This window comes from Miscanthus floridulus, chromosome 8 (assembly GCF_019320115.1).
Source record: "Miscanthus floridulus cultivar M001 chromosome 8, ASM1932011v1, whole genome shotgun sequence".
In the NCBI taxonomy this organism is placed as follows: domain Eukaryota; kingdom Viridiplantae; phylum Streptophyta; class Magnoliopsida; order Poales; family Poaceae; genus Miscanthus; species Miscanthus floridulus.
Window position 1 is genome coordinate 116,721,601 of NC_089587.1, and position 27,101 is coordinate 116,748,701.

General features: G+C 41.6%; 1 protein-coding gene, 1 long non-coding RNA gene and 1 pseudogene across 4 annotated transcripts; 2 read left to right on the plus strand and 1 right to left on the minus strand.

Moving 5' to 3' along the window:
* The first annotated feature begins 11,772 nt into the window (after nt 1-11,772).
* Nucleotides 11,773-17,329, plus strand: LOC136469775 (uncharacterized; annotated as a pseudogene).
* Nucleotides 17,330-17,698: 369 nt separating this feature from the next.
* LOC136473358 (uncharacterized) lies at nt 17,699-19,625 on the plus strand. 2 transcript variants are annotated; one of them, XR_010762594.1, is made up of 6 exons: nt 17,720-17,991; nt 18,032-18,142; nt 18,228-18,312; nt 18,870-18,978; nt 19,057-19,257; nt 19,460-19,625. It is a non-coding gene; the product is annotated as an uncharacterized lncRNA (long non-coding RNA). The 2 variants fall into 2 exon arrangements; XR_010762593.1 differs by lacking the exon at nt 19,460-19,625 and having other exon boundaries at nt 17,699-17,991; nt 19,057-19,382.
* A 217-nt stretch (nt 19,626-19,842) lies between these two features.
* LOC136473359 (uncharacterized) lies at nt 19,843-22,815 on the minus strand. Of its 2 annotated transcripts, none has more exons than XM_066471007.1 (4): nt 22,336-22,815; nt 21,472-21,672; nt 20,718-20,812; nt 19,843-20,630 (listed from the first exon to the last, which is right to left on the minus strand). In XM_066471007.1, exons 1-4 carry the CDS (start codon nt 22,739-22,741, stop codon nt 20,079-20,081), a joined length of 1,254 nt encoding a protein of 417 aa, XP_066327104.1. In that variant the 5' UTR covers nt 22,742-22,815; the 3' UTR covers nt 19,843-20,078. The 2 variants fall into 2 exon arrangements, with proteins under 2 accessions (XP_066327104.1, XP_066327105.1); XM_066471008.1 differs by having other exon boundaries at nt 20,387-20,634.
* Nucleotides 22,816-27,101: the final 4,286 nt, after the last annotated feature.

The window sequence follows — 27,101 nt, forward strand, 5'->3', positions numbered from 1 at the left end:
GGAGATAATTCCTAAAGGAGCCAAAATAGTAGGCTGTAAATGGGTCTACAAAATAAAACTTGACTCTCAAGGGAATATAGAGAGATATAAAGCACTACTTATGGCAAAAGGCTTTACGCAAAGAGAAGAGATTGATTACAATGAGACCTTTTCTCCAGTCTCATGTAAAGATTCCTTCAGAATTATAATAACATTAGTGGCACATTACGATTTAGAATTACATCAGATGGATGTAAAGACGACATTTCTCAATGGGGACTTGGAGGAAAATGTTTACATGGCACAACCGAAAGGTTTTGTCATGGAAGGAAAAGAACGAATGGGATGTCACCTAAAGAAATCCATTTATGGATTAAAACAAGCTTCAAGACAGTGGTACTTGAAGTTTGATCAGACAATAAGAAATTTTGGGTTTAAAGAGAATGTAGAGGACAATTGTGTCTATACAAAGTTTAAGAATGGGAAGTTCATCTTCCTTGTCCTGTATGTGGATGATATCTTACTTGCTAGTAGTGATGTCAGTCTACTACTAGAGACAAAGAAGTTTTTGTCCTCAAAATTTGATATGAAAGATCTTGGTGAAGCTTCGTTCGTTCTAGGGATTGAGATTCACCGAGATAGAAGTAAAGGGGTATTAGGACTGTCACAAAAGGCATACATAGAGAAAATCTTAAAGAAATTCAGTATGCACAAATGTAGTCCCTCACCTACTCCTATAGTCAAGGACGACAGATATGGGAATTTTCAATGCCCCAGGAACCAATATGAGATTGATCAAATGAAAGCGGTTCCATATGCTTCAGCTATCAGAAGCTTGCAATATGCTCAAGTATGCACGTGCCCTGACTTGGCATTTGTTACTGGGTTACTTGGCAGATTTCAGAGCAATCCTAGAATAGAACACTAGAAATTAGTAAAGAAAGTCTTGCGTTATTTGTAAGGAACAAAAGGCCTCATGATGACGTATAGAAGATCTGATTCACTCCATATAGTGGGGTATTCAGATTCTGATTATACAGGAGATGATAGAAAATCCACGTCTAGATATGTATTCACTCTCATAGGGGAGCTATTTCATGGAAAAGCTCAAAACAAACCGTCACTACATCGTCCACAATGTATGCCGAGTTTGTAGCGTGTTATGAGGCAACGGGGCAGGTGAACTGGCTAAAGAAGTTCATACCCGGTTTGAAGGTGGTTGACGACATCTATAGACCACTAAAGTTATACTGCGATAATAATCTAGCAGTACAGTATGCTCACAACAATAAGTCAAGTGGTGCTGCCAAATACATTAACATAAAGTATTATGTTGTGAAATATAAAGTCTGGGATCAAGTCATAAGTCTTGAGCATATAAGTATAATAAAGATGCTCGCGGATCCGCTTACAAAAGGCTTACCACCCAACGTGTTCAGAGAACATGTAGCCGGCATGGGTTTAAGGGAAAGCCTATAATTCCTGGACAAAAGAAGGCCCAAAGATAAGTATCTATTTTAGAATAGAGTAGTGTGTTGTAGCTGTTAAATCTATCAGCAATGGACCATGATGATAAGACATGCTCTATACGCTAATCTGTAATAGAATGAACAAAAGTAAATAATATGAAAGTGAAAGATGGAAAGAGATCAAGGGGGAGATTGTTAGATTGATCTCTAACCTAACTGGACCCAACGGCCTAGTTGGGCCTTTGATTCGTGCCCTGATCAGGGGCGCCCAGCCCACCATGGCTGGAGGGACCCTGTCACCCTATGCTATAAAAGAGGTGGGGGCCAGTGGCTCTAATCATGAGGTTTACCTGAGCTGAGCTCCCCACCGACAAACCCTAAACCCGATCTAAGTGAGGGGCGCAGCCAGTGACGGGAAGTACCTCCACCACAGCACTGCGCCGTCATCGATCTTCACCGCTGGCACCGCATCTCCGACACGTCTTCCCCGACCGTCGCTGCTCGTGCGTAGACTTCACCAACGAACCCGATAGAGGCCTCTAGATCTACCCCCTCTGCGGTGTCAGGTCGTCAAACCTCATCTATCTCTCTCTGTCTCTCTATCATTGCACTAGAACATGTTCTAGGTCTTTGTTTCATCAAGCACCCCGGCTAGATCTATGGTCCTAGGGATTCAATAGTTCAACAGCCTTAGCTCAGCTGGGGGTAGAAAACAGGGAAGGAACGACTCACCTAGAGCATCAGAACTAGTGCTAAGAGAAGCTGGTAGAGAGGGGCGAGGCATGCCGTCATACCGAGGCCGCCCATGATTTTCTCAGAGGGGATAGGAAGGGACGCCATTCATAGTACATCGGGTACACCAGCGTCATCCACAGAAGCACGTCTAGGTGCACGTGGGGGATGGCATGCGACGAGCGCCGCTATCGGACGCGACGCCTCTGCCTAGAGTGGAAGCATGGCCTCGGGGTAGGTGGATGCACTCGATGACCTCCCCCTACCGCCCCCTTCACATCTGGATCTCACATGCCTCCTCCCATGACAATCCAGCGCCCCACCCCCTACCAACAGGACCCAAGCGTAGGAGGGGGGCCACCGGTCATCGACGTTGAGGCCTCCCCACCTACTTCTTTGGAGTTTCCATGAAAAAGGCAAAGCCGAGCGGCACCAGGAGGGGCGAGTGAGGTCGTCGAGGATGCAGGAGGCCGCATGCTAGGTCCCTCCCACACTCCCTACCGACGAGACCCAAGCGCGGGGGGCCACCTGTCATCGACGTCGAGGCGTCCCACCTGCGCTCCCCGAGCGGCCATCGCAAAGGGCAACATGGGCGGCGCGGGGAGGGCAGAGCGAAGATGGCGATGACGCAGGACAGCAGGAGAGGGGAACGCGCTGCTAGCTGAGACGCTGGAAAAAGAAAAAAAAGAAAAGAAGACCGCACCGCTAGCCTGAACCCCAAATCTTACTCCCACTACTACCAACGGGGCCGGTTGCAGGAGGGACCACTCGTCATGGACGTCGAGGTGGCTCACCTAGTCGAGCAAGGATAGATGCAGGTGGCCGTGCGAGGACCGTGGGTTGGGATCACAAAGTTTTTAGAGGGTTTTTTCGCAAGATCAACTGAACCAGGTGTCGAACTCCGGAAGTGCCACCGAGGCTTAGATTCATGTGGTGTGAGCAGGACATAGTGGGTTTTAACAGCTTTCGATAGCCCAACATGGATAAAGAAGGAGAATATATTCAATCCTAACAGGCCCCTTTTATGGCCCATGAAGCGAAGCCTACTTGGTCCAATGGCCCCTTATATGCACAACTCTCTTCTACCATTTTAGAAAGGAAAAAGTCCACATTGTCTTCATCAATTTTCCCGAAAGTCCGTTTTTCCTCCTTGAACTCTAAAACCGGACAAAACACCTCCCTCAACTTTTAAAGCCGTTCATCTTACCTCCCTAGCCCGGTTATAAGCAGTTTTGAATGCGGTTTTGTCTTTTTCTTTTTTATTTATTTTTACTAAATCTTTGAAAAATCATAGTAAATCATAGAAAAATCATAAAATGGAAAATCTAATTTTGTTGGACTCCACATGAGTAGATCTACACAATGAACATATAATATGGTATGCATTAGCACAAAGTTTTTGCTGTAGCTTTAGATCTATGCTTTTCTATAATTAAATAGAATAATTCATAGCTGTAGTTTCTATGGTCTAATTGTGGTGAAAATTTTATGGTGGACTAATTATTGTATGCTTAAATTGTAGTAAAAAATTTCATACTCATTGGATCATGTATAATTTAGTTATAGATTTTATTGTCCTGCCCTTGGACTCACGCCATTGGCTCCCCGCACATCCTTACTGCCAACCAGGGTTCACGCTTTCACTTACCAGGTCCCGATCTGAGTTGAGCTACTCGGCTTCGTGGTCGGAATGACTTATCTGGGCAACTAAGTGTTAGGCATGCGTTCAACATGACATGAGGACGTACAGCGAATCGGTCCTTAACTGACACAGATGGGGATAGATAGGCACTAAGACTTCTATGCCTTGTTGCTTCTCTATCACAATCCCTCCTGGTCTCTTTTTATTTATCCACATGATTATTCTCATGATAGCAAATATAGTCAACCATGCTTTGCTATCCACCTATATCTCGCAGGTGATAGGAACCCGACTTCTACCGGTCTAAGCATTGCTAAGCATACATTCGATCTTAGACCTACATCAGGTTCAAGGTATAATTCTAGACAAGGTAGTTCTATGCATCAAGTGGTTCCAATCAACTCTTATAACCTAATGCATCAAACATAAAGGACTCAAGTAATATTTGTAAAAACATACGAGGCTTAGATTGCTTTGGGGCTTGCCCAGGATCCAACACTATGTTAGTGTTTGTTAGATGACACTCGCTTGGCGAGCATCTCCCATCTTAGCACTTGCTTAGTCTTCCGTCTTCTGGATGGATTCACCAAACTCCATCTTCGGGTTCAGCTCTAACATCACGTCCTTCATGTGGTTCATCTAGCGCACCTAGATGAGATACAAGATACAAGTGCATGAATATGAAGAATGGTCACATCATATTGATTTAAGCACTACAGAGCAAGTCATTCAACTAAGTAACTAGGGTTACATAATTTAGAGCATGCACCAGCAACATCAAGAATGGGTAATCAACTTAAGTGAATACACAGAATTTGGACAACAGTACAACAGTCACGTGTTTCAACCAAAACTAGAGTTAAAATCATTTAATAAAAGTGATCTTGGACTTTGTGGAAATATAATTACATTGTCTACAACTTTGTTATTCATTCCAAAAGCTAACTCACAGGTTAACATGATCAAATATGCCAATATCTTAGGTATGTACCGATAAGGACAAAAAACTGACATTAACTTCAGAAATGTATAACTGGAGTTCTAACCATCCAACAAGCATGATCCTTAACATTATAGAAAGCTTATTAAGTTATATACAATCATTCAGATCTATCTAGAGGACATGCAAAACCTGACAATAAATTTATAAAATCTATAACTCCTAAACCATCAAGCCTAAAATCATAAAATTTTAGGACAAGCAAGATAAGGAAATTATATATAACTTTTGTATTCAACATATCTACAAAAAACACCATTTGCATCACGAAAATATCATCACAACAGAAAATACACATACAGTCATTTCAGAATATAACAATTTGATGTTTCACTTGTTTTTGCTAACAAAGAGCATACACACATGAGCCATTCAAGAACTTCAACCACCACTAACATACTTAGCAACACTGTATTGAACATGAATCATTCAAAGCATCACCAAATACAATTACAAGCTTTATCCATAATTATGCTTTTATTAATCCTTTCTTCTAATAAACATATATATAAATTTTAGTGATGCATGAGAACAACTAGCTTGGGGATGATATTTTTATGACTGGTAGATGTTATCAAAACATGGCTACTGTATAAATTTCACATGCTTAGGTTTTATCATTTAATTGCTATGAAAAAGACAAATCTTAATTATTAAAAAACACGTGAGAACAAGATAAATCTAAAGATCATTATTTTCTATAAATATATAGCCATATTATATGTTATTATGGTAGCACATCATCATACAAATGTAGTGGAACCATAGTTTCCATTTTTACACCTACATAAAAATTATAACTTATTTAAAACCATTTATCAAACATTAATCAAGTTCAATCACTAACTCAACCATACTACATCATGTCATCCCAAGTTCAATCTAATGAACATGGAATGTTTACCATATCACACATATAGCATCAGTAGCCTACCATAAAAATTTCACAGCAATTGGAGCACCACAACTTTAGATATGAGAATAACAAGCAAAACAAGCTAAAATTACCTATTTAACAAGATTAAATCAAAACATTATATAAACAGTACATAATTAGCATGTTTAATATTTTTATTAGCTATATCATGTCATCCCAAGATTAACACAACTAGAATTACCATTTTTGGACTTTCATAACTCAAGATATGCATCTATCCAACTTAAAAGCATTTTTAAAGCACTTTATAAGAATAAATAAAGCATCAGTAACATTATACTAACATATATTATATTATGAATCTAATGTGTAGATCTACTCATAAGTATTCCAAAAAGTCCTCATTTGCTATTTTACGATGTTTCTATAATTTATTATGATTTTCCAAAGTTTCAGCTAAATAATAGCAATATTCCCAAAAAGAAAAGGAAAAACATTTTTTCAAAGTGAACACAAACTTTTCTTCTAATTGACTAAGCCCATATATGTAAATGCATGTGTCTAGGCATTAAGCAACTAGACCAAGTAAAGAGTTTCTATCTACGATTCACCTCCTCCTTTCTCTCGACGCGGACGCAGGGGATCGATGGGCTCTCGCAGGTGAGGTCACCTCGGTGGTGGGGAAGGGCTAGTCAGGCTCTAACAGTGGCCAACGGGGGCTGCACCTAGCCCTGGCCTTGGCTAGCTGCAACCAGCAGCCGCTCAGCAGCGGCAGCAAGCGGCGGCTGACGGGCATGGCTTTGGCGGCGATGCTTTCCGGCGCTTCGCTTGCTGGGGGACAGCGCGAGGAGGCGCTGGAGGGGCGTGGGGCTAGCTTGGGTGCTTAGATGGCTGGAGGTGCTAAGCAACGAGGGTGGACAGGGTAGGGGCTTTGCCATGGTGGCCATGGGCGCTCGGTTGTCCGCGCCCATGGCGAGCGTGCTCTAGCACGCGGGTGCAGCGCAGAGGGCGAGGAAGGAGAAGCAAGTGAGCGAGGCAGGGGGCGCTCAAGTGTCTGGACATCCCCATCGTGTGAGGAGAGAGTAGGGGCATGCGGTAAGGAGGTGCGGGCGCGCTCAGGCATGGATGCCATGTCCCGGACACATGTCACCCATTGGGGCATTTTACCGAGTACATGGCGGGCAGCGATGTGGGTAAGGTGGGCGTCATTTTTGGGCAAGCTACGGGCCAATTTGGACCTTGGGCCCAAAAGCAAAGTTGCGTCCCACCTAATGATCTACAAAACTTATTAAGGGTTCCTGGCCATTAGAGCGCTCCATTAGCTCCTAATTAAGCCTAAAGTTGATAGTGTCAGTGACTAATCAAGGATTAAGCCTTGCTCTGCTTGAGCTCGAATTAGTTGGTCAAAACGTGGCCAAATTGATTCCAACTTTTTGTATGTCTTTCTCCGAAATATATATTCCAACTTTTACTTTTGGCTCAACTTGAGGTGTTTAACAAATTTTAGAGAACGCGGAACGCCAATGTCAATGACAATGAATTCCGGACTTAGAATTATTTAGAGTCCTGAAACAACAGCTGATTCCATCTTGAGTCCTCAGTTTGAGCCACTTAAGAGTTGAATCAGGTCTTGGTCCAAAAATAAAGTTTGTTGTACTCCACTCAAACTTCAACTTTTATAAAGTGAGCGGTGAATGTAATAGATGACTCTATTGACTCAGCGTTTTCGACAATCATTATTTGAGGGAATCCCCGTATCCAAGCGGCAATAGTTATCTGGGTTGAATCTGAGGCAACCACTTGGGTAAAACACATAGAAGGTACCAAGGACAAGTCCGCCTTGGAAATCATTACTGAAGAAGGATGACAGCGAGGTCTGGAGGACAACAAAAGTTGCAAGTATACACCAATTGGAAAAATAGTACGCCACTAGTATTGAGTACATTTTTCCTTCATGGTGTTGTTGCACAATACGTTGGGTTGACTTGCACTGCAGCAAAACTAGCCTTATTGGACTACATTTGACATTGAAGCTTCCTCTCTAATGCCAATCAACAACTCATAAGCATAATCTGAAATCTGTTGTTTGACACTTTTTAAATTGTTTTCGACTTGCAAAGCCACAAATTGACTTGAAGACCACCTTGACTGCTCAACCGTTGTTGATATGAGAGGGAAAAAGCAAGGCACAACGGGGTGCAAGGAATCTTCTCTAGGGCATCTAAAGTATTATCTAACGGCAAAACATTGACCATGTTGCTAATCTTGGCATCAATTATAAACACAACGTTAATAATGTGAGGAATGATAGTAGTTAGCAGAGAAATCACTGATTCTATATCTCTCGGTAATCTGTTCATATCCTGCAAACTACTACTCCATTTTGCACAAATTTTGGTAGGCATTTATATCCAAGAGTCCTTTCACTACTAACCAAAATTTAGCTCAATCGGACACCGTTTGTCTATCCAAACAAATCATCTACCAAAACTACTTTGTTCTAAAATTTTGGGACCTAACTATCAAAACATCCCTCAAATCCGACGCTTTACTCATCCAATCCTCAAACCAACTTAAGACATTGAAGTACCTTAAGTGAGGAACGAGATCATCAAGTTCTATGTGAATTCAACCATCTTTGTGTCACTAATCACTGGCTTAAAGATAACCGGTTTAGTGTCATGAAATCTCAACAGATTTCCCGCTCTTCTTTTCTTTTGATTTACACATTATGAAGTGTGTTCGTAGTCTTTAACTCTTTTTATGACAGCGGTAGCTTTCTCACAGAGGATGGAGGCTAGGGTTTTCCCCATAAGCTTCCTAGAGAACAACTTCAACCATTGATTTAGGCACCAGCTCAACGATGCACAAGCATTGGACTTGTGGGCTATTTTTACCAGGCACAATGCATACTTCATGTGTAGAGGGACAGACCTACAAGATAAGGGATCATTTCTAACTACCCTTCTGTACTTTCTCCAATAGAGTCATGAACAAATCCTTTGATAGCACCATATACATAATGATGCTGACTGAAACTAGGGACGTGCTTTCTATAGCTCTTTACTTAGCTGATACAATATCTTGCACTACTCATGTGATTGTCCAAGATAGAATTGACTTGACGACATAGGGCTTGGAGAAGAAAGCAATACTAGCATCGCTGACCGGCTTTGCTGTTTCTTTGCTTAACATTGGTCTGTAAGACCTAGCCTTCGTAGTTACCGAAGAGTCATTACCTAGCTAGAGATTAACCTTCCTACTGCTAACTAATTAGTTGTCTCTCAACATTTGAGGCTTCAAAACTTCTTTTTTGATGGCAATGATTGTAGTTGAAGTGCAAATAGACAGTCACCATGGAAGTCAGCAGAGAAGGGGTCACCTGAAGAAGGTTGGTTTTTGACTGCTTGATCATCTTGCACCTAAAGATCAAGAACTTGGATAGAAAGCTCATGAGTACCAGGTGACCTATTATAGGACATAATATCTCCATCCATTGTCACTCAATTGATAAATTATCCAATGTTACATGTTGTGAACCTTTCTGATCCAATGGGGATGACATAAGTTGCTCACTAGATGACCGATGTCATTATAGGGACAGTCAATTAGAGTCACTTGTCTACCACCTCTTGTAGTCTGCCAATGTTCATGTCGATGACCTGTTCTCCAAAGGTTATCCTCTTTGCAACTTCAGAACGAAGCTCTACTACTTTTGGTCGGATATAAGGATTTTCCGATTAGATATGGAGAGATAACCAAGGAAGAGCTTATGTGAAAATAACACATCGGTGTAGTTCGGCAAATAGATCATGGCTAGGAACCTCGATACCAGCGCGTGCCGAGCAGCACAACCTTGTGTGCGCGCCCATAAGAGGCTCTCGGTTTCGTCGTGGCATCGTAGTTGCTACTCATGACACCATTACTGATGACACAACCAAAGTGAAAATTGAAGTTGCACAGATTGGGTTGTATGAACAAGCACTATGCAAAGGGGAGATGGCAAGCAAAGGTAATCACAAGGTCAGAAGTCAACGAGGAGGCGATCTGAAGATTAAAGCACAGCGCAAGAGAACATAGCTTAATTGCCGAAGACAACTAAGCAGGGAACTCTTGCTTAATTTCCATATACGCCTTGTGTTCACCAAGGTGATTACCAGGTAAAGATTAACATGAGATTTAGTCTTGCCGAGCAGCAACATGAGATCAGGACCAATAAACATTCCAAGCCTTGAGAGAGTTGGAGATAAAACAAATGAGATTCGAGGGACAGAGCCAATGCACTAACTAGGGATTCAGTTGATAAAGCAACGACATGATCTGCGAAGAAAAGGTTCTAAAGCCAGGGTAGATAGCGATTAGCATTGCCCCAGATCATCTGTAGGAGAAGAAGCAATGAGGTCTAATAAGGATTTTTGAGCAGGGTCCTCCCACACAGGAGCGAGACAACCATAACACATGCAAACATTCAAGGGAACCAAGCTTAGGCTTAAGGTCAAGCAAAGGCATGGATATAGGTCTTCGTAGCGCAACGTTCAAGGGCTAGCAACCACGTGTATAGGCTCAGGCTCCTAAAAGAGAACTTAATTAGAGACGACAACCATAAGATTATCGAAACTTGGACGTTGTTCCAGAATAGCGCTCTTCAATACTCATATGCTTACTGAGGACAAAAGGGGTGACAGCTATGGCACTACCTAGATAATGAGCCTCCACATGTCTAAAAACTAATGTGAAGATAACTTGAAAGGAAGAACTTGACATTATATTTAAAAGAAAAGTATGTGCAGGTTTCTAACAAGGTATCACTACCAGTTTTAGTTTTCAAGGGGGTGAAGTTTTTGCTAACTACTGACTTGTCATCTATTTCCTTTGAAAGCAAACATATAAGGCAAAGCTAATCACACACTATCTTCAAGCACAACTATTCAAGCGGCATGGAACAAGGCATTTTGCCTAGCTTCACACAGGGAAGATTGTAACATCACATTGATCATAGATGACTTAGTATTAGAACAAAATGAGGGAAGCATATTTATGCACAAACACAATCATGATGCATGACCGTCCTATTCGTCCTCACAAAATTATCAGCCTAAGGCGGCAATCACGTTCTATGTCGGTGGCATAACACGTACTCTCTTGATATATAGCTAGTCATCAGCTACATTCAATCTACGCATTCATGGTTAGCGTACCTGCAGAAGATTCCACTTTAGCCCAACCCCACAATTATATGTATGTGGAAATGAAAATCTGATCTCTAGGTTGCAAGCTAAATACTTCGATATATATATACCCACATATATATACTTTCGAATCAAAGCTACCTGAAAGTAAATACGTCTATACATACATATAGAATATACATATATAGCCGTACCAAAGATAACCCACAATTAAATACTTCCGTATATATATGAGATATATATACTTAAGTATCGAAACTACTCTCCCCTTTGATTGCACGCTCACATCTTGCGGTCATGCCACTCACCATCTTACCTGGACATAGAGGTATATTGATCCATATATTACTATGAATGACATCCATATAATAGCATGCCGTATGGACGACGAAAGTAAAAACCTCATGTTAGTACTTAGGGCCTCTTTGGCACCGCTTATGCCGGCTTCAGCTTCATCTATTTTACGTAAATCGAGGCACTGTAGCATGAAGCCGTTTTATAAGCCGGGATTAAAATGAACTAGAAGCCGGAAAAAGCCAGTTTTTCTGGCTTCACTGGTGAAGCTGTTTTGGATGAGCCGTGCTAAAGGGGGCTTTAGATAGCCACCTAATAGTCCTTGACTAGGCATAAAGAAGGATGTCGCTAGCATAGTTTTGTAAATTAGTTTTGACAAATTTGCCTGTAGCTAAAGTTTTAGTTAAAATAGGCTTTTTTAAACAAAACTTTGTTTTGAAAACTAAGTACATGACAATATTATGCTTAATCTTGCTCTGATGCCAGCTGAGACAGAACCGCCCAATTTATACAAGATCAAATACGGCTATCCCCGTTAAACACGTCGACGTGTACATACTTTCAATTATATAAACCCGATAGTCCGCCGAATGTCACGAATCAAGTTGCAGGCGGGGTGGGTTTTTAGCGTAACCCGCCCGCTCGCCCCGCAAAACTGGACTTCGTGGCTGTTGTGGACCAGCTGCAATTTTTTCGTGGGTCGAAGACTTCCAGACCTCCGAGCCCGTTGGGCCAGCGAGAAGGCTCGCAGCAACCCGCAAGACCCGCAACATCCTCTTCTCCCGCAACACCCGCAACACCCTCTTCTTCTGCTCTCCCTTGCATCACCGGGCCACCGCCACCATCGGGCCAGATCTGAGGTTGCCTTCCGCCTCCCGGACGGCCTGGGCCTCGGCGGCGGCGGCGGTGGCCCTGACGGCGACGCCTTCGACGAGATCGGCTCCGAGGACGACCTCTTCTCCACCTTCATGGACATCGAGAAGATCTCATCCTCCGGGCCCTCCAACCGCGACTGCGACCGCACCGCCGAGGCCTCGTCTCCGCCGCGGCAGCTGAGCTCGGCCCCAGGATTACAGAATCTCCGAGGTGCGGCGACGGCGGTCGGCGACATGGAGGCCATAGTGCCCAGCCGTGTTGCGCTCTCCACGGCGAGCCGCCTCCCGAATCGCCACGCCGTGGCAGGTGCTCCGTCTCCTTCGCTCCCGATTCTGGCTCCATTTTGTCAGTTTGTTAGAATTTGGATGCGATTTTGGGAGTAAGTAGTTAGTAGCACTTCTTAGTACCTTTCAGTGGATAAGGTCAATAGGGCTAGGGCAAGTACCAAGTAGGATTCGTGCTGTTCACGCGGTTCCTGTGGAGCTAGAACTGTGGGGGATTCCACGTAGTATGAGAGCGGACAAGTGCTGTTCCGCTTTGGCAAGGATTTTGCCGTTACTGCCAATACTGTGAAGAGAGAATCCTTCTGTTTCATGGAAATATTGTTTATCATCTATTTTCATGGAAATATTGTTTATCATCTATTTTCATGGAAATACTGTGAAGAGAGAATCCTTCCATTTCATGGAAACATTTGTGCCAATACTGGAGGCACAAATGTGCAATCAAGAACTGTGCTAGCTATATGATGACTTCCAATTTACATGGAAATATTGTTTATCATGTCATAGGTCCATGATTACTCTTGTAGACTTTCTGATATAATCTTTCGTGTTGATTTTCTTCATGTTGTGCAGGAGATAGATCTTTCATTTACAAGGGAAGATGCCAAAGTCTTGCAATTCCTATGGCTCTATCAGCAGCTGCGCCAAGCAAAGGTGGTGTGCTTGATCGGCCAGTAGAGAAAACTACCCCTGGTCATCAGTCTGAATTTGATGTGAAGTAAGTGTCATCCACTATCACCTCTGTTTTTCAATTCTTAGTAAGTTTAACTTCCAGAACTGTGGGGATATGAGTTTTGCGTTGTCTGAGTTACGCTCTTAGTTTGAAACAGCTGATCAATCACAAATACATCATTAAGTGGTTTCAAACAGACAAAGAAGTTGCCAACTACTCCGTATCCGTTTCACTGTGGTTACTGGAAGAACACTTAACAATTTATTCGTGCACAAAAAGATTAACTGAAATATTCCATAGACACTGAAGGGTAAGGAGTACTTCCAACTGAACTTGATGGCTACACATCTATTTTCGTATTGCCATGTGCAAGTTCCTTCGCTTTTCTAGAAACTTGTTTTTGATGTTACCATCATCAACTGGGCCTCATCATGGAATCAAATGCAATGCTATCTTTTAGTCTGCTTTGGTATGGAGGGAGAAATTTCTTGGACAGCTAGTACCTATTGCCACAATTGGTAGGTATATGGTTGCTTCTAGTTTGGTAGGCAACCTTCTTGGTGATACTACATAAACATGGGTTTGATAATAACATTATAAGTGTCTGAAATGTGGGATCCTCACTTTGAAAGCTATTTTCTAATTTTACATGTGTTAAGTGTTAGTAAGATAATATGATCAAAGACTTTTTATTGATTTGTGCGGTGGTTGTCAGGATCAGATTTTTCTTGCATGCAAAGTACAAATGGCACCTTGCAAACATTTGTTAGTCTTTTGCTGATCAAAACTGCTACACGAAATTTGATTGATCAGTCCATTTGGTTGTCCTCTAGCTTATCATGTTATTGTATTCTATCTAGATGTGCTGGTGTGGACATGGCAAACCTGCCATCTGAGCTTGCGCCAGAAGAATTGAGTGGTCAAGAAGCAGATCAACAAAGCAGTAAGCATACAACTTCAAGGAGTATGAACGTGAAGAAGTCATTGCTAGTGAAATGGATGTCATCTGCTGTTAATGCTCCAAAGCCTCCAACAGAGAAGCGGAGGAAGTCATCTGCTTTGAACGTGCAATTTGTGAGGTCCCCGCTACTGAATAGGATCATAGCATCACCAAGGATGCGCCACTCCAGAGCCAAACACCAGAGGTCACCATGTGCAGGATTGTCATCTTCAACCTTACCTGATGAAACAAGAACGACTGCTTCTCCTAATCTTGGCAAAGATGCAGCATCAAGGAGCGTGGATAGGATCAAGTCCTTGCTGTCGAAACGGAAGTCATCTGTTGTTAATGCTTCAAATCATTCAGAAGGAATGCAGAGGAAGTCATCTGCTTCATGTGTGCATTATGTGAGATCTCCGGTACTTAATAGAATGCTACAGTCACCAAGGATGAGCCAGTCTCTGGTACTATCTACAAGATCATCATCTTTGTCTTCATCTGATGATACAAGAATGGTTATTTCTCCTGATCTTATCCCAGGTTAGATTTAACTTCCTGCATATTGAAGCAACCAGTTTATGTCTCAAATTTTTCATTAGCATCTTTAATTTCTTTATTAAGAGTGTGTATATATAATTATACATGTGCCATTGGGCCTTGGTCACTAAACCCTAATAGAACAAGCCTGCGAATTGCGCCTGCTGCCTCTTTTGATGGATATAATTCGGCTCTTTGTTATTTTTGTTGTTGCAGCTGACTTGCCACTATTTTTTCTTTAACAAAATGAAATAGCCTTCAACACTGCACAAATTCTGTTCATCAGGCAGAGTTAGAATTCTCCAGTTTACAAACTGGACCTCATTGAAACCCTAAGGCCAATGCTCTGTACCATCCCCAACCCAACCTGAGTTTAAGTCCTAAGAGGTTAAGACCAAGTCTGGTGCTTGTCTCCTTCTAGTGTAATTTTTTCCATTGTTGCTGCATCTATGAATCATTTGAGTTGGGGGCAAATTGATTCATTGGTACGAAAATTCATTATTACTTGGTCCTGTTTCTACTGTCCTGGTCCTTTAGATGAATTTTCTTGTTGCATGAGATGCCTTTAGTTACTGACTATGTATACTTTAGTAAATGCTTGTACTAATGAATACTTACATACTTATTGTATAGATGCATCAAGACCAATTAAGAGACGTAAACTTAGATCTGATGTGTGGAAAGAATTTGAGCCTATTTATGAGGGAATCTAGTAGTACAAGCTAAATGTATTCATTGTTTAGAGCTCTTGTCTGCTACTCGAGATAATGGTAGAAGTGCTTGTCGTAGGCATTTGAAAGTGTGCAAAGAAAGGACTAGAATGAACCAGTTGGTTGAAAGCATGAACACAGGACTATCCCCTGATTCACTAGCTTTGAAGAATTGGAAGTTTGACCAAGAGGTCTCACGTAAAGCCATGGTCAACTTTATCGTATTGTAGGAGCTGCCCTTTAGTTTAGTTGACCATGCACCGTTTCAGAAATTTATTGCTACCTTAAATCCTTGGTTTACCATAGTGTCTAGAACTACAGTTGCTGAGGATATTATGAGCTCATATGAGGATCGAAGGTTAGCCCTTCGAGAAACTATCAAAAATTCAAATTCAAGGGTCTGTCTAACTGCTGATATGTGGACTTCAAATCAGAACCTAGGTTACTTGTGCATTACTTACCACTTCATTGATAATGACTGGATGTTGCAGAAGAGAATAATAGGTTTTGGTCTTGTAGCTTCGCCCCATGATGGTTTTACTTTGTTTAATGCATTATTGAAGTGTTTGCAAGAATGGAAGTTAGAGCACAAGGTATTTAGCATCACATTAGATAATGCAAAGAACAACAACAACATGGTTGGTTCCTTTAGGAAAAATCTTTCAGAAAGACACCTTATGCTTGGAAATGGTGATCTGCTACATATGCGTTGTGTAGCGCATGTGTTGAACCTTATTGTCAAGGAGGGATTTAAGGTGATAGATGGTGCTACTGACCGCATTCGAGATAGTGTCAAGTACATTAGAAGCTCACAAGCCCGTAAACAATGTTTCGAGGAAATCATTGTACAATTAGGTATATCCTGTGAGAAGAGACCGTCTCTTGATGTTCCAACTCGGTGGAACTTAACTTATTTAATGCTGAAGTCTGCAATAGAGTATAGGGCAGTCTTTGATGTTATGGAGTCACAAGATCCTAATTACATGGACAAGCCTTCTAATACAGATTGGAACATGGCAGACCTACTTTGCAATGTGTTCAAACCCTTCTATGATGCTACAAATGTAGTTTCTGGTACATTATACCCAACAGCAAACCACTGTTTCCATGTCCTATGGGAAGTCAAAGGAAAAATAGAAACTTTGGAATCAAATACAGATATTTCCATTGCAGTTATGGCGAGCAAAATGAAACTGAAGTTTCAGAAATACTGGGACATATGCTTGTTACAGATATGTGTTCCAGTAGTTCTAGATCCTAGGTTTAAGCTCAGTTTTGTATCATTTCGTTTGGACACTGGTTTTGGTGATAAAGGTCCAGCATACACTGAAATGGTAAAGGCCACATTGCAAAATCTGTTTTCTGCATATTCATCAATGACACCTGATTTAAACTACTCACAACCAGAGCCCAATGATGGAAGTATTGATGAAGATGACTGCTGGGCAGACTTTGAACAACATCTTGCAGCACAAAAAGGAAGAGAGTGAAAAGTGAGCTTGACACATATCTGCAAGATGATCTTTTCCCTCTACAAAAGAAATTTGATATTCTGCAGTGGTGGATGATGCATTCTACAAAGTATCCTGTGGTTTCTCGTATGGCAAGGGATGTGTTTGCAGCACCCGCATCGACTGTAGCTTCTGAATCTGCATTTTCCACTAGTGGAAGAATTGTTAGTGACTACAGAAGCCGACTAACAAGCAAGAAAGTTCAAGCCTTAGTATGCCTGCAGGATTGGTTGAGAGCAGAAGGTACATTTTCTTTGAATTGTACAAAGTAGCATATTGTTAGTTTGAGTATTGTTGTTTGAGCAATAACGACACCTTATAACTCATTACTCGCTCTTGTTTCAGGTTTATCAGATGTTAAATTATCAGAAGATGATATTGGCGATGGTGACGATATTTGAGGAAAGGAGGTGTCAGGTTGAGCAAAGAAGGGTGGCAAAGAAGGGGTGCAAGACACGGAGAACTGGAGAAGAAAATGACATTTTTTTTGTCTTTGTAGATATAGAACTCCTTTCAGTTTAGCATTTCAACTTTATTTATGTTACTGTCTTTTGGAATTCTTAAATATTTGGTCCTAGATTATTGCAGTGGGGGCATGGCTCCTTTTCCAGATCTCGTTATTCCTTTCTCAGGCTATCTATCATATTTTCTGTGCCATTGCTTATTTCCTGGACTTAGATTCATGTTATCTCAAACATGCTGCTTAATGGCTCACAGTTTTGTACCAAGTAAGCTTGCTGCGATTACTATTGTATTGGTCTTGAGTAACATCCTATTCATGCATGGTGAGTGACATTAGGTATGAAAAGCTAGTCGGAGAACAGTTCTCAATATCTGATGCAGATTACTGCATGTTCCATTCTCCATATAATGCCAGGTGGTTATCATCCAATGCGCATGAACTCCGGAAATGAGTAAGTATTATCATCTCTGTTTTTGTTTCCTAAATTCTGAACTTTTCATTATAAGTCATTATATTATGTAGTTGTTAACTTGATATGATAGTACTGCACAATCAGGTTGCTACAGATTACAGAACACGTATTTACTATACCACTTGCACTTTGAATGACACATGTTGCTATCCACTGGTTTCCTGACTTGGACACACCATTTCCTTGTCAGTTTTTCCCTTGCCATCCAGTTTCATGTCAAGCTGATTGTCCTAATTATTTATTTTTCTATCCCTTGTTTGATGTCTTCTTATGCAGCAACTTCAGGTATTGCAGGGTCTGTGCAGATACAATGCACCGATCTCTGCTCCTCCTCAGGAGACAGGTTTGTTTGTTTAAAATTTAGAACATCTTAGGTGTACCAGGTTAGTCGTTGGTCAGTCCATAACTTTGCGACGTGTGGTGCCTATCTTAGGTGTACCAGACGCTCTTGTTCCTATTGATCCACTCAGTCCTCAAGTAAATCTTCAACCAGGGTACTGTTTCTGTGCTTTGGAAATTTGACTTGTATCTACTTTTTTTCTCTCTTATATATATGTAGATTTGACTTTGCTTGTGCAGGGAGACAGCTGCAGTTTGGGTATCATTAAATGTTCCATGTGGGCAACCGCCTGATTTATATGAGGGTGAAATATTCATTACTGCAGTAAGACAGAAATTAGAGTAAGCCTTTCCTTGCTCATTTCTATCCTATTGTCTTAGATGTAAAAAAAAGTTGCCTTTAGTCTTACAGAAAAAGAGCACCGAACGAATCCATCTTATTTGGCATGCTTGGGCAGAAAAACTAATTCTTACTTATAATGCCGGCCCAAGTGTTCACATGTATGTTAGAACAAGAGATGCCATTAAGCATATTCTATATGAATATATCGGATATACAGTGGTGGATGATTACTCATTAAGTGATATATAGCTTTTATTAAAATTTGTTACTTGAGATGTCAAATTCAGAATCTTGAGTAACCTTGTAAGTTTACCTGCTTATATACCTTTCTACCTTTAAAAAAATCTGGAAGGATTCAGGTCAAGTAAGTATGAAACAATCACGTTACTGTAAAGAAATTGTTTCACACCGCTCTTGAACAAGAATCCCAAGTTTAAGTGTCACGATATGATACCTGCATGCAGACACAAATGTCCAGGTGACATTAGCTTTGATTTCTGGGTTATATACTTTCTTACTGACCTAATTTCTGGTAGCAGTTCCAGAACATAATCTCTACCAAAATCTGAAAAGTACAGGCTACATAGAGAATTAAGAAGTTGTCTTGACCTCACTGGACCCAGAGACTACTCGTCACCAGAGGAAATGGTATTCTGCTCTGATAATATATTCTTAAGGATTAACCATGTTATTCCTTTTTTTTTCTAATTGTGCTATTACATTTAGGTACAAAAACTAACATCAGCTTCTACTGCACTGAGGAGGGTGTTGGATAATCCAGCACCCCAGGACTGTCAAGAGAATAATGGATTTGGAGACATGATGGATGAAGATGTTATGAACAATGTTTCAGTTCGCTTGAAGTTAAGCCTTACTGTTTGGGATTTCACTCTCCCAGTGACACCTTCTTTACCTGCTATTTTTGGTGTATCCTGGCAATATTCCTTTTTACTATGTTCCATTTCCATTTCTGTGCAGCAACACATAATTAGAACCGCATATTAGAATTTATGATTGAATTGTCATATCAGTGTCTTGTTGCAGCTACTAACAATTCGCATTTGAGTTGAGGACATATGGATGTGTTCTCCTTTGACTACATGTTATATATCTGAAACTGTCATTGAAGATCGATTCTGTTTGGAGCATGGCACTGAAGGATGGTATAGTGCACTGGATCATCACTTTAGGAAACATAATACATAGATACTGTATTGTACGTCTTGCGGGTCTTGCGGGTTTTGCATATAAGTTTGTTGTGTCCGCGGAACACTTGTCCACAAGATCCGCAGCTTTGTGGCAAGCCGCAAGCCCGCTAATAAACTTTGCGGCAAGCGAGGCGTGTTAGCGGCTGGCCGCGAACGAGCCCGCCTACAAGTTGAGTCACGAAGGACCTCGATAAATCAACATCATAACCAAGATCGCATGATTAAGCAAATACATCATGCACAGAATTATAGCAAAAATAATATAACAAATGAGTTCACAAATAATAGTACAGTTTAAGTTCCATTTCACAAAACAGCAACGGATATAATATTAAGAGCATATCCAGGAGTTCTGTAACACTTGGTACATTACATGCCATGACCATATAGAATATAGCAACACTTGGCACACCAAGTTCTTCTACATATTTACAAGGAAAACGCTGGCGCTGATGTAGTACAAATTTATTCTGCCACAGCAGTACTCCTAGGTGACACGCACGCAGGCTCAAAGACGGACGATGACAAGCTCAGATAAACTTATTTGTCTCCATGCACCCTCCTGCTTACACTACAACCACTAACAGTTAATCTACGACGATTCACATGGCTTGAAAAGCCGGATAGGTTGGTCTCGATCATGTGATCAATTTTCTTAACGCTGCCAGGTGGGATGTAGAGAAGACCCATCAAGTCACCCTCATAAGATGGCACCTTACCCTCCTGACTATTGGCATTACCACTACCCTCCTTATCACCGGCATCTCCAGCAAAGCTTATCAGATCCCCCAGTTGCCCAGTAGGAGGAAGGGGAGCTTTGTTGTTAAGACCAATGTTAGGAGCAGTGCTAGTTTTGCGTAACTCAGGACGACGACGAGAAGGCCTAAGGGGAACTTCTTGCTGTAACCTAACACTAGGGAACACCATGGCTAGATAGCCATGGCCAAGTCTGATCAGTCTAAGCAGGAGGGTGTAGCCCATGGAGCTAGCAACTGCGCTTTTTATGTCGCAGAAGCTGATCAGAGTTGCCTTCCTCTGTGTCCTCAGGTATTGCTTCTGTATCCTGCTGAAAAAGTGGTTGATGGAGACTTCCTGCCTATATGTTTCAGATTGCACTGTCTTAATTTGTGCATGTATTCATCTCCTCTGAATTAAGAATTGAAGCAGAAGAATACTCACATTGACAGGGTAAAAATGACGAACTAAGAACCCAATAATTGAACCGAGCAATGCACACAATATTGCAATGACCGACACCGATGTCGTTCCCAAGCCTGCAAATCCATAAGCTGAACATCAGCAGTGTGATATTGTCACAGCTTTTACAACAAACCCGTTAGCAAGACTAGCAACTACATAGGCTATTCACTGTAGTATATGTTTACGATTTCTCCAAAAAAAATGGATCAGGGAGTCCACATAACACCATATCACTATCACTATTCTAAGTAAAACACTGTCAGGCATTGCTTTGTTTTTTTTTATGAAACCTGTCAGGCATTGCTAACAGACTGTAGATGAAAATGTTTTGAGCCCAGAAATACGAGACAAGGAAAAATGAAGTTGTCATCATTGAATCCCCAAAGCAGTTAGTAGAAACTAATTATAAAGTATCTCAAATATAAGTTGAATGATGGAGCAAAAACCCTGATGCATATCCGGATAAGGCAGAATACATGTTAGCAAGAAAAGCTACTTATATACACTGGAACAATCAGCACATTTTACCAGCCTTTCTGCACAAATAATCTCAGGCTATGCATGAAATTTGTAAATTGGACGACATTGGTACCACGACAGGTAAATGTTGTTGACATAACAGGTGGCCAGAGTAAAACACAATAAAGTCAAGCACTAAACATAAGTTACTAAGTTACAGTACCTATGCAGCAGTATTAAGTTAAAGCAAGTTGGAGATCCATTCAGTATTTACCTGACTGTTTTTCATGTGCACAATCTTCTGGCTTTAGATTGATTTGTCTAACCATTCGATTTCCTCTGTCAGCTACTAACAGGGCACAAATTTTGGGGACATAAACAAGCTCAAAATCTGCCGAGAAAGTAGCATTCTGTGCCAGTCCATCCCTGCGACCATGCCCTGATGAGAGGCCTCCGGCAATCGTAGTAGTATAACCTAGCAATGACAAATTTGTAGTAACAAATCAGGAGCAAGGTGATGTTATTGGCCAAGACGTAAATATCTTTTCTTTCCAAGTAGTTAATTGTCAGGAATGGCAGCACTAAAAACAGATATTTTACTGTCAGAGTAGGTAGGAAACGGCAAAAACCAAATACTAAGTGGTAGAATACCATTGCGTTAGCTTGGCAACCAGTGAGATGAGAAAGTTGTATGTTTTAGGGGTCAAACATACAATGGTTTGGACTGCTCTGAACCAATCTTTGATGAATTTACCAATTTAGTATCTCAGTATAATTTAAGGGTAAAAACATGAAATTCAACATATATATACCATCTACAAATTATTTGTAGATAAGTAAAAAAAACTACCATCTCAAATTTGGAGTGAGAACACGTGAGCAAAATTTCAATCAACGACTTGAACATCCCAACCGAACCTCACTACGAAAGCGATGCAGAGGCGTTGTGACAAACATTCCAAAGGTAACATAAATGGGTCGTATGAGCCACTAAGGTCCCGATCACCTACTCACTCACACTCCCCGCATCACATCCACCAAACAGCCAAACCCTAAACCCTAACTGACAACCGCGCGAAGGGACCGCTAGCAGGGGAACAAAGGACGCACGGAGGAGGGGGCGGGCGGGCTCGCTCACCGGAGGGCGCGACCTTGCGGACGGCGCCGTGGCGTTGGTCGGCGACGTAGACGTTGTCGGCGGCATCGACGGCGACGCTGCGCGGGTGGTCGAAGGCGGCGTCGCCGTCGTCGAACCCGGAGCCCCGCTTGCCCCCCGCTAGCCTGCGCGGCTCGCCGGGGGAGGAGGAGAGGGAGAGGGTGTAGAGCGCAGATCCGGCGGAGTCGAGGAGGAGGAGGTCGCCGGCGCGGAGCCGCGGGAGGATCGCGTAGGGGTACGGCCCAGAGGCCGGGAGCGGGTTCAGGTCGGCGAAGGTGGTGACCGTGTAACCGTTCTCGAGGACGGGTTTGGCCGCGGCGAGCAGCGGGAGGAGGAAGAGGAGGCGCAGGGGAAGGAGGAGGAAGAGGTGGCGGGGAGAGGAGGCCATGGCGCGGCGGTGATGGCGGAAGGCGGAGAGGTTGCCTGGGGGGCTGGGGATGGGGAAAGCTGCGTCTGCGTGAGTGCCTGAGTGGGGTCTGGTCTTGGTCCAGTCCGCCGGTGGTATATATGGCCATGCCGGGCCGGCACGCCCCGCAACTTCTAGGGCCGGCACGGCACGGCCTGCGGGCCGTGCTAGCCTGGGCCTCGTGCATGGTATTCGGCCCAAGCACGGACCTGTGGGCTAAGTTTCGGGTCGTGCCAGCCCGACTAGCCCGACGAAAATATCCGGCCGTGCTAGCCCACAGCCCACAATTCTGTAAACACACCAACAAATTTAGCTCTAACTTCAATTTTCAAATTTGGAATCAAATTTCACAGAAAACATAAAGGATAAGAGATCACAGATTCACAATCACAACTCACAATCACAAGTTCACTACTAGACTGGATTCAAAGATAACAATTAACTAGACCATTGACCAGTCACAAGTCACAATTCACAAGCACGAAGTATCTTAACAGATTCACAACTCACAATCACAAAATAACAATACACAAACAAGACTTAAAAAGATAATTAAGCTATGTGCAATGCTGCCTCATTAAAAACCTTTTAGGTAAAACTCACCCTTTATGAGAAACCCTAGAAAGAAAAAAAGAGTGCAGCACAGCTCTTATAATGATAAGTTCAAAGTTTAGATACAAATGTCACTCTTAGTTTCATCTCAACTATCATCTCTCATCTCTCCTCTCAATCTTAAGTTCTCAACTCACTATCATCTCTCATCTCTCAAGCTCTTTCAGAACAGAGAATACTAAGTACCAGCAGAAGTAGATGCAGAAGCCACTGATATACCAGCCGAAGGAGCCCTAGATGCACTCTGAATTTCTTCATCAAGATATAAATGCTCGAAGTAGCTTGCCAACTCTTGGTTGTCTGTTAATGCTGCAGTCTTCGTTCTCCCAACTCCCAATCCTTAATGTAAGCAAGCATCTCCACATGTTCTAGCATCAAGCGTCGGCGCCGCTCTTCAAGTATCCTTCCTGTCAAGCTGAAGCATGATTCTGAAGACACAGTAGACACTGGAACATACATTATATCTTTTGCCATTATAGATAAAATAGGAAAGGTTAGTTTGTGGTCACGCCACCAGAGAAGCAAATCAAAGTCATTTTCATATGCAATGACATTGTCACTGTCCAAGTAAGCTGTGAGCTCACAACCAACAGATGCAGCAGATGAAGTTGGGGTAGGGGATGGACCAATAACACCATAAGCTCCAGGGCCTCCAAATATTCTTCCCCAAGCCTGTTTTCTCTTACCAGTTTGGCCTGCAGGATGTGTAGCCCTTCTATTCTTAGCTGCACCAAACTTGCTGTCATACTTGGCAAACAACTTATAAAGTTCAGTTTTAATAGAAGCATAATATGAACTGTAATCAACACCAAGGTTTTCTTTTAGAATTACCAGGATATTAAACAGACCTCTTATCTTAGCTCTTGGATCAAGAATGAAAGAAAATGAATACAACAGAGGTATATTTTCCCAGTATTTAAAAAATTTTAGTTTCATCGGATACACAACAGCTATCAAATTTTGATCCTTTTCACTTTCATGCAAATGAGCAGAAATCTCAAGCAGATGATGCAAAACAAGAGGGCTAGTTCGATAGTACACACCAGAAAGAACAACAGTTGATTCATAAAATACTTCCAGGAATTCTAATACCTTTGCAGCTATATGCCAATGCCTTGGAGTTAACAATTCAGCCCCAAAATTAGCATTAATGAACACAGAAAAAACTTCCTTATATGACAGCAGGTGTTTAAGCATAAGGTATGTAGCATTCCATCTAACATCCATGTCCAAACCAAACTTCCTAGGTCTTAAACCTTGAGCATTGCAGTAGTTCTTAAACATGGCAATTCTATGATTAGAAGAATTCAAGAAGTTAATAGCAGTTCTAAAATCTTCTGTGTAAGGTTTGAACCTCTTTAAACCAGATTTAACAATCAAATTTATGATATGACAAGCACAATGTTGATGAATAAGGTGATAAGTTCTTTTATTAGGATCAGAAGGTGTAGGGGCTGGATCAGAACCCAAGTATCCTGCAAACAAAGGTGTGGCAGACCCTCCTAAATTATAGGACCCACATGCACTTGTCACTGTCCAACGACCTTTGATGACTATGCATATATTCCTGGTAACCTAAGAAGTCTGTCAGGTGTCCTCGGGGAACCCTGAATCATCCATGATTTCCAAGCAGGATCACATTACAGAGTCATTGCAGTATTACAACATTTATTCAAATATCTATATCAGAGTAAAATAGCGGAAGTCTTACGATAACTTAGTTTACAAACCAGTTGTTTCAAACCTTACAAACTAAGTTCGATAATTATTACAAACCATAATAGTAGTGGAGTGGCATAATTAACATAAACATAACACAAAAGAAACATCCTGCCCAAGGACCACACATTTACTTCTCATCGTCAGATCGAACAATAGTCATGCAGCACGATCCAAAACAGATCTGCTCATGAGGCTCACCATGCAACATGGGTCAACGAACCCTGAGTACAAAAGTACTCAACAAGACTTAACCGAAATAAGAACTGATAAACTCAGGAATGCAGGCTCAGGGATTCAAGGTATGGCTTTAGCAATAATCAAAGTTATTTTGCGTAAAAGCTCTTTAATAAAATTCTTTATTTCAACAGTTAAAACTTAAAATCATATACAAAGATGACACGATCCGTATTGAGATCATGAAACTTCATATCTAACACCTTCTCAAGTTACAGTTATTAGCTACGATGATGAACAGAGAAGTGAGTCTCCATAACCGAGGAGCAACGACGATTCGAACCGATTATAAACCCAGCTGGGGATTCCAGACGACACGACATATGCAGGTCCCCGACCTACATACACCAACCTACTCTCGGATCCTCTAAAACAAGAATGGGTCCGCGCCACCCGAGAATACAGTATTCCACCATTCCAGCCCATGGCCACGTGGGTACACGCTATTCTCACCATCTCTCCACTCCCAGTACGCGAGTAGCCTTTCTCATAATAGAATAGCCGAGTTAAGGCTTACCGGAGTATGTGGTTAGTACTACAAAGTCTCACCGCACACAGTTCAACAATGATACGGACCTTAACCTGACACAGACGGAAAGAACCCGCTCACAAGACCTCCATGTCTTATGGCTCACACACACCGAGTCCGCCCGGTCTAGATTTATTACTTCACATGCTCATATTTCATGATAACATAAGTAACCAAAGATCCATTTAAAACTCACACGTGATAGGTTATCACCCGACTAAGCATGACTAAGCATAACTAGTCATTTACAAATAAAACAGATAATCAAGGTATATATGGAAAAGCAAGGCTGGTAATGCACCAATTAGGTTTCCACTTGACTTCTAATCACTTAATGCAGTACGGGAAAGCAAAAGCGAAATTAATTTGTAAAACACAAGGTAGGGTTGTATGCATCCGGGGCTTGCCTTCATTGACGGAAAAGTCCGGTTCCTACGACGTTCCACAAGTATTCGATCCGACCTCAACAGACGGACTAACCTCCTCAGCAACTTGATTAACTATCACGTTTTCACCTCCGTTCACTAGACATAGTAACAATGCCATGTTTAACATGATGCGGAATACGAAACATGATGCTCGATGATGGATGCAAAATTAACAATTCGAATACAACTTTCCTTCGCGGTACAGTTGCAAGTCAAACGAACTAAATCTTTTTCGTAACACATTCATCAATTGCCAAGGATCATTATCAACTAATGACCCAAGGTCATCACTCAATCCAAAATTTCAAACAAAAACCTAAATCATTAAAGGTTACTATTTACTTTTATGAATTAATTATTTAATTCAAAATTATGAAATAAATCAACTTACTCTAATTGAGCTCAAAATTTTAGTAAAGATTCATCACATGATAAGTAAGTGACAAAACAAATTTCATAATTTTTGGATAATTAATTGAGCCTAGAAAAAATCATGGAAATTCATTTATTAATTAATTGAGCAATTTTCATCACATCCATAAAGTACTAAAAATAACATTTTATATTTTTCTTAAATAATATACATCACAAAGAGATCACACAAAAATTTTCATAATTTTTGGAGTTCTAAATAAATCTACACAAAAATAACAAATTACATCACTATTCATTCAAATATGAAAATAGAAAAATTCTATTTGAACGCTGAGTCACTGACAACCGGACCCCACTTGTCATCTTGAACCTCCAGCGCTGACTCCGGCGACATGCGCAGCTGACCGGCGATTCCTCGCCGCCAGTGAGACCAACGGCGAAG

Coding starts and splice junctions, on each gene's coding strand:
- LOC136473359 (XM_066471007.1), bottom strand. CDS start 22,741: ATGGCCTCCTCTCCCCGCCACCTCTTCCTCCTCCTTCCCCTGCGCCTC. Junction 21,673..22,335: donor CCGCAAGGTCGCGCCCTCCG/GTGAGCGAGCCC, acceptor TGTCATTGCTAG/GTTATACTACTACGATTGCC. Junction 20,631..20,717: donor GTCATTTTTACCCTGTCAAT/GTGAGTATTCTT, acceptor ACATATAGGCAG/GAAGTCTCCATCAACCACTT.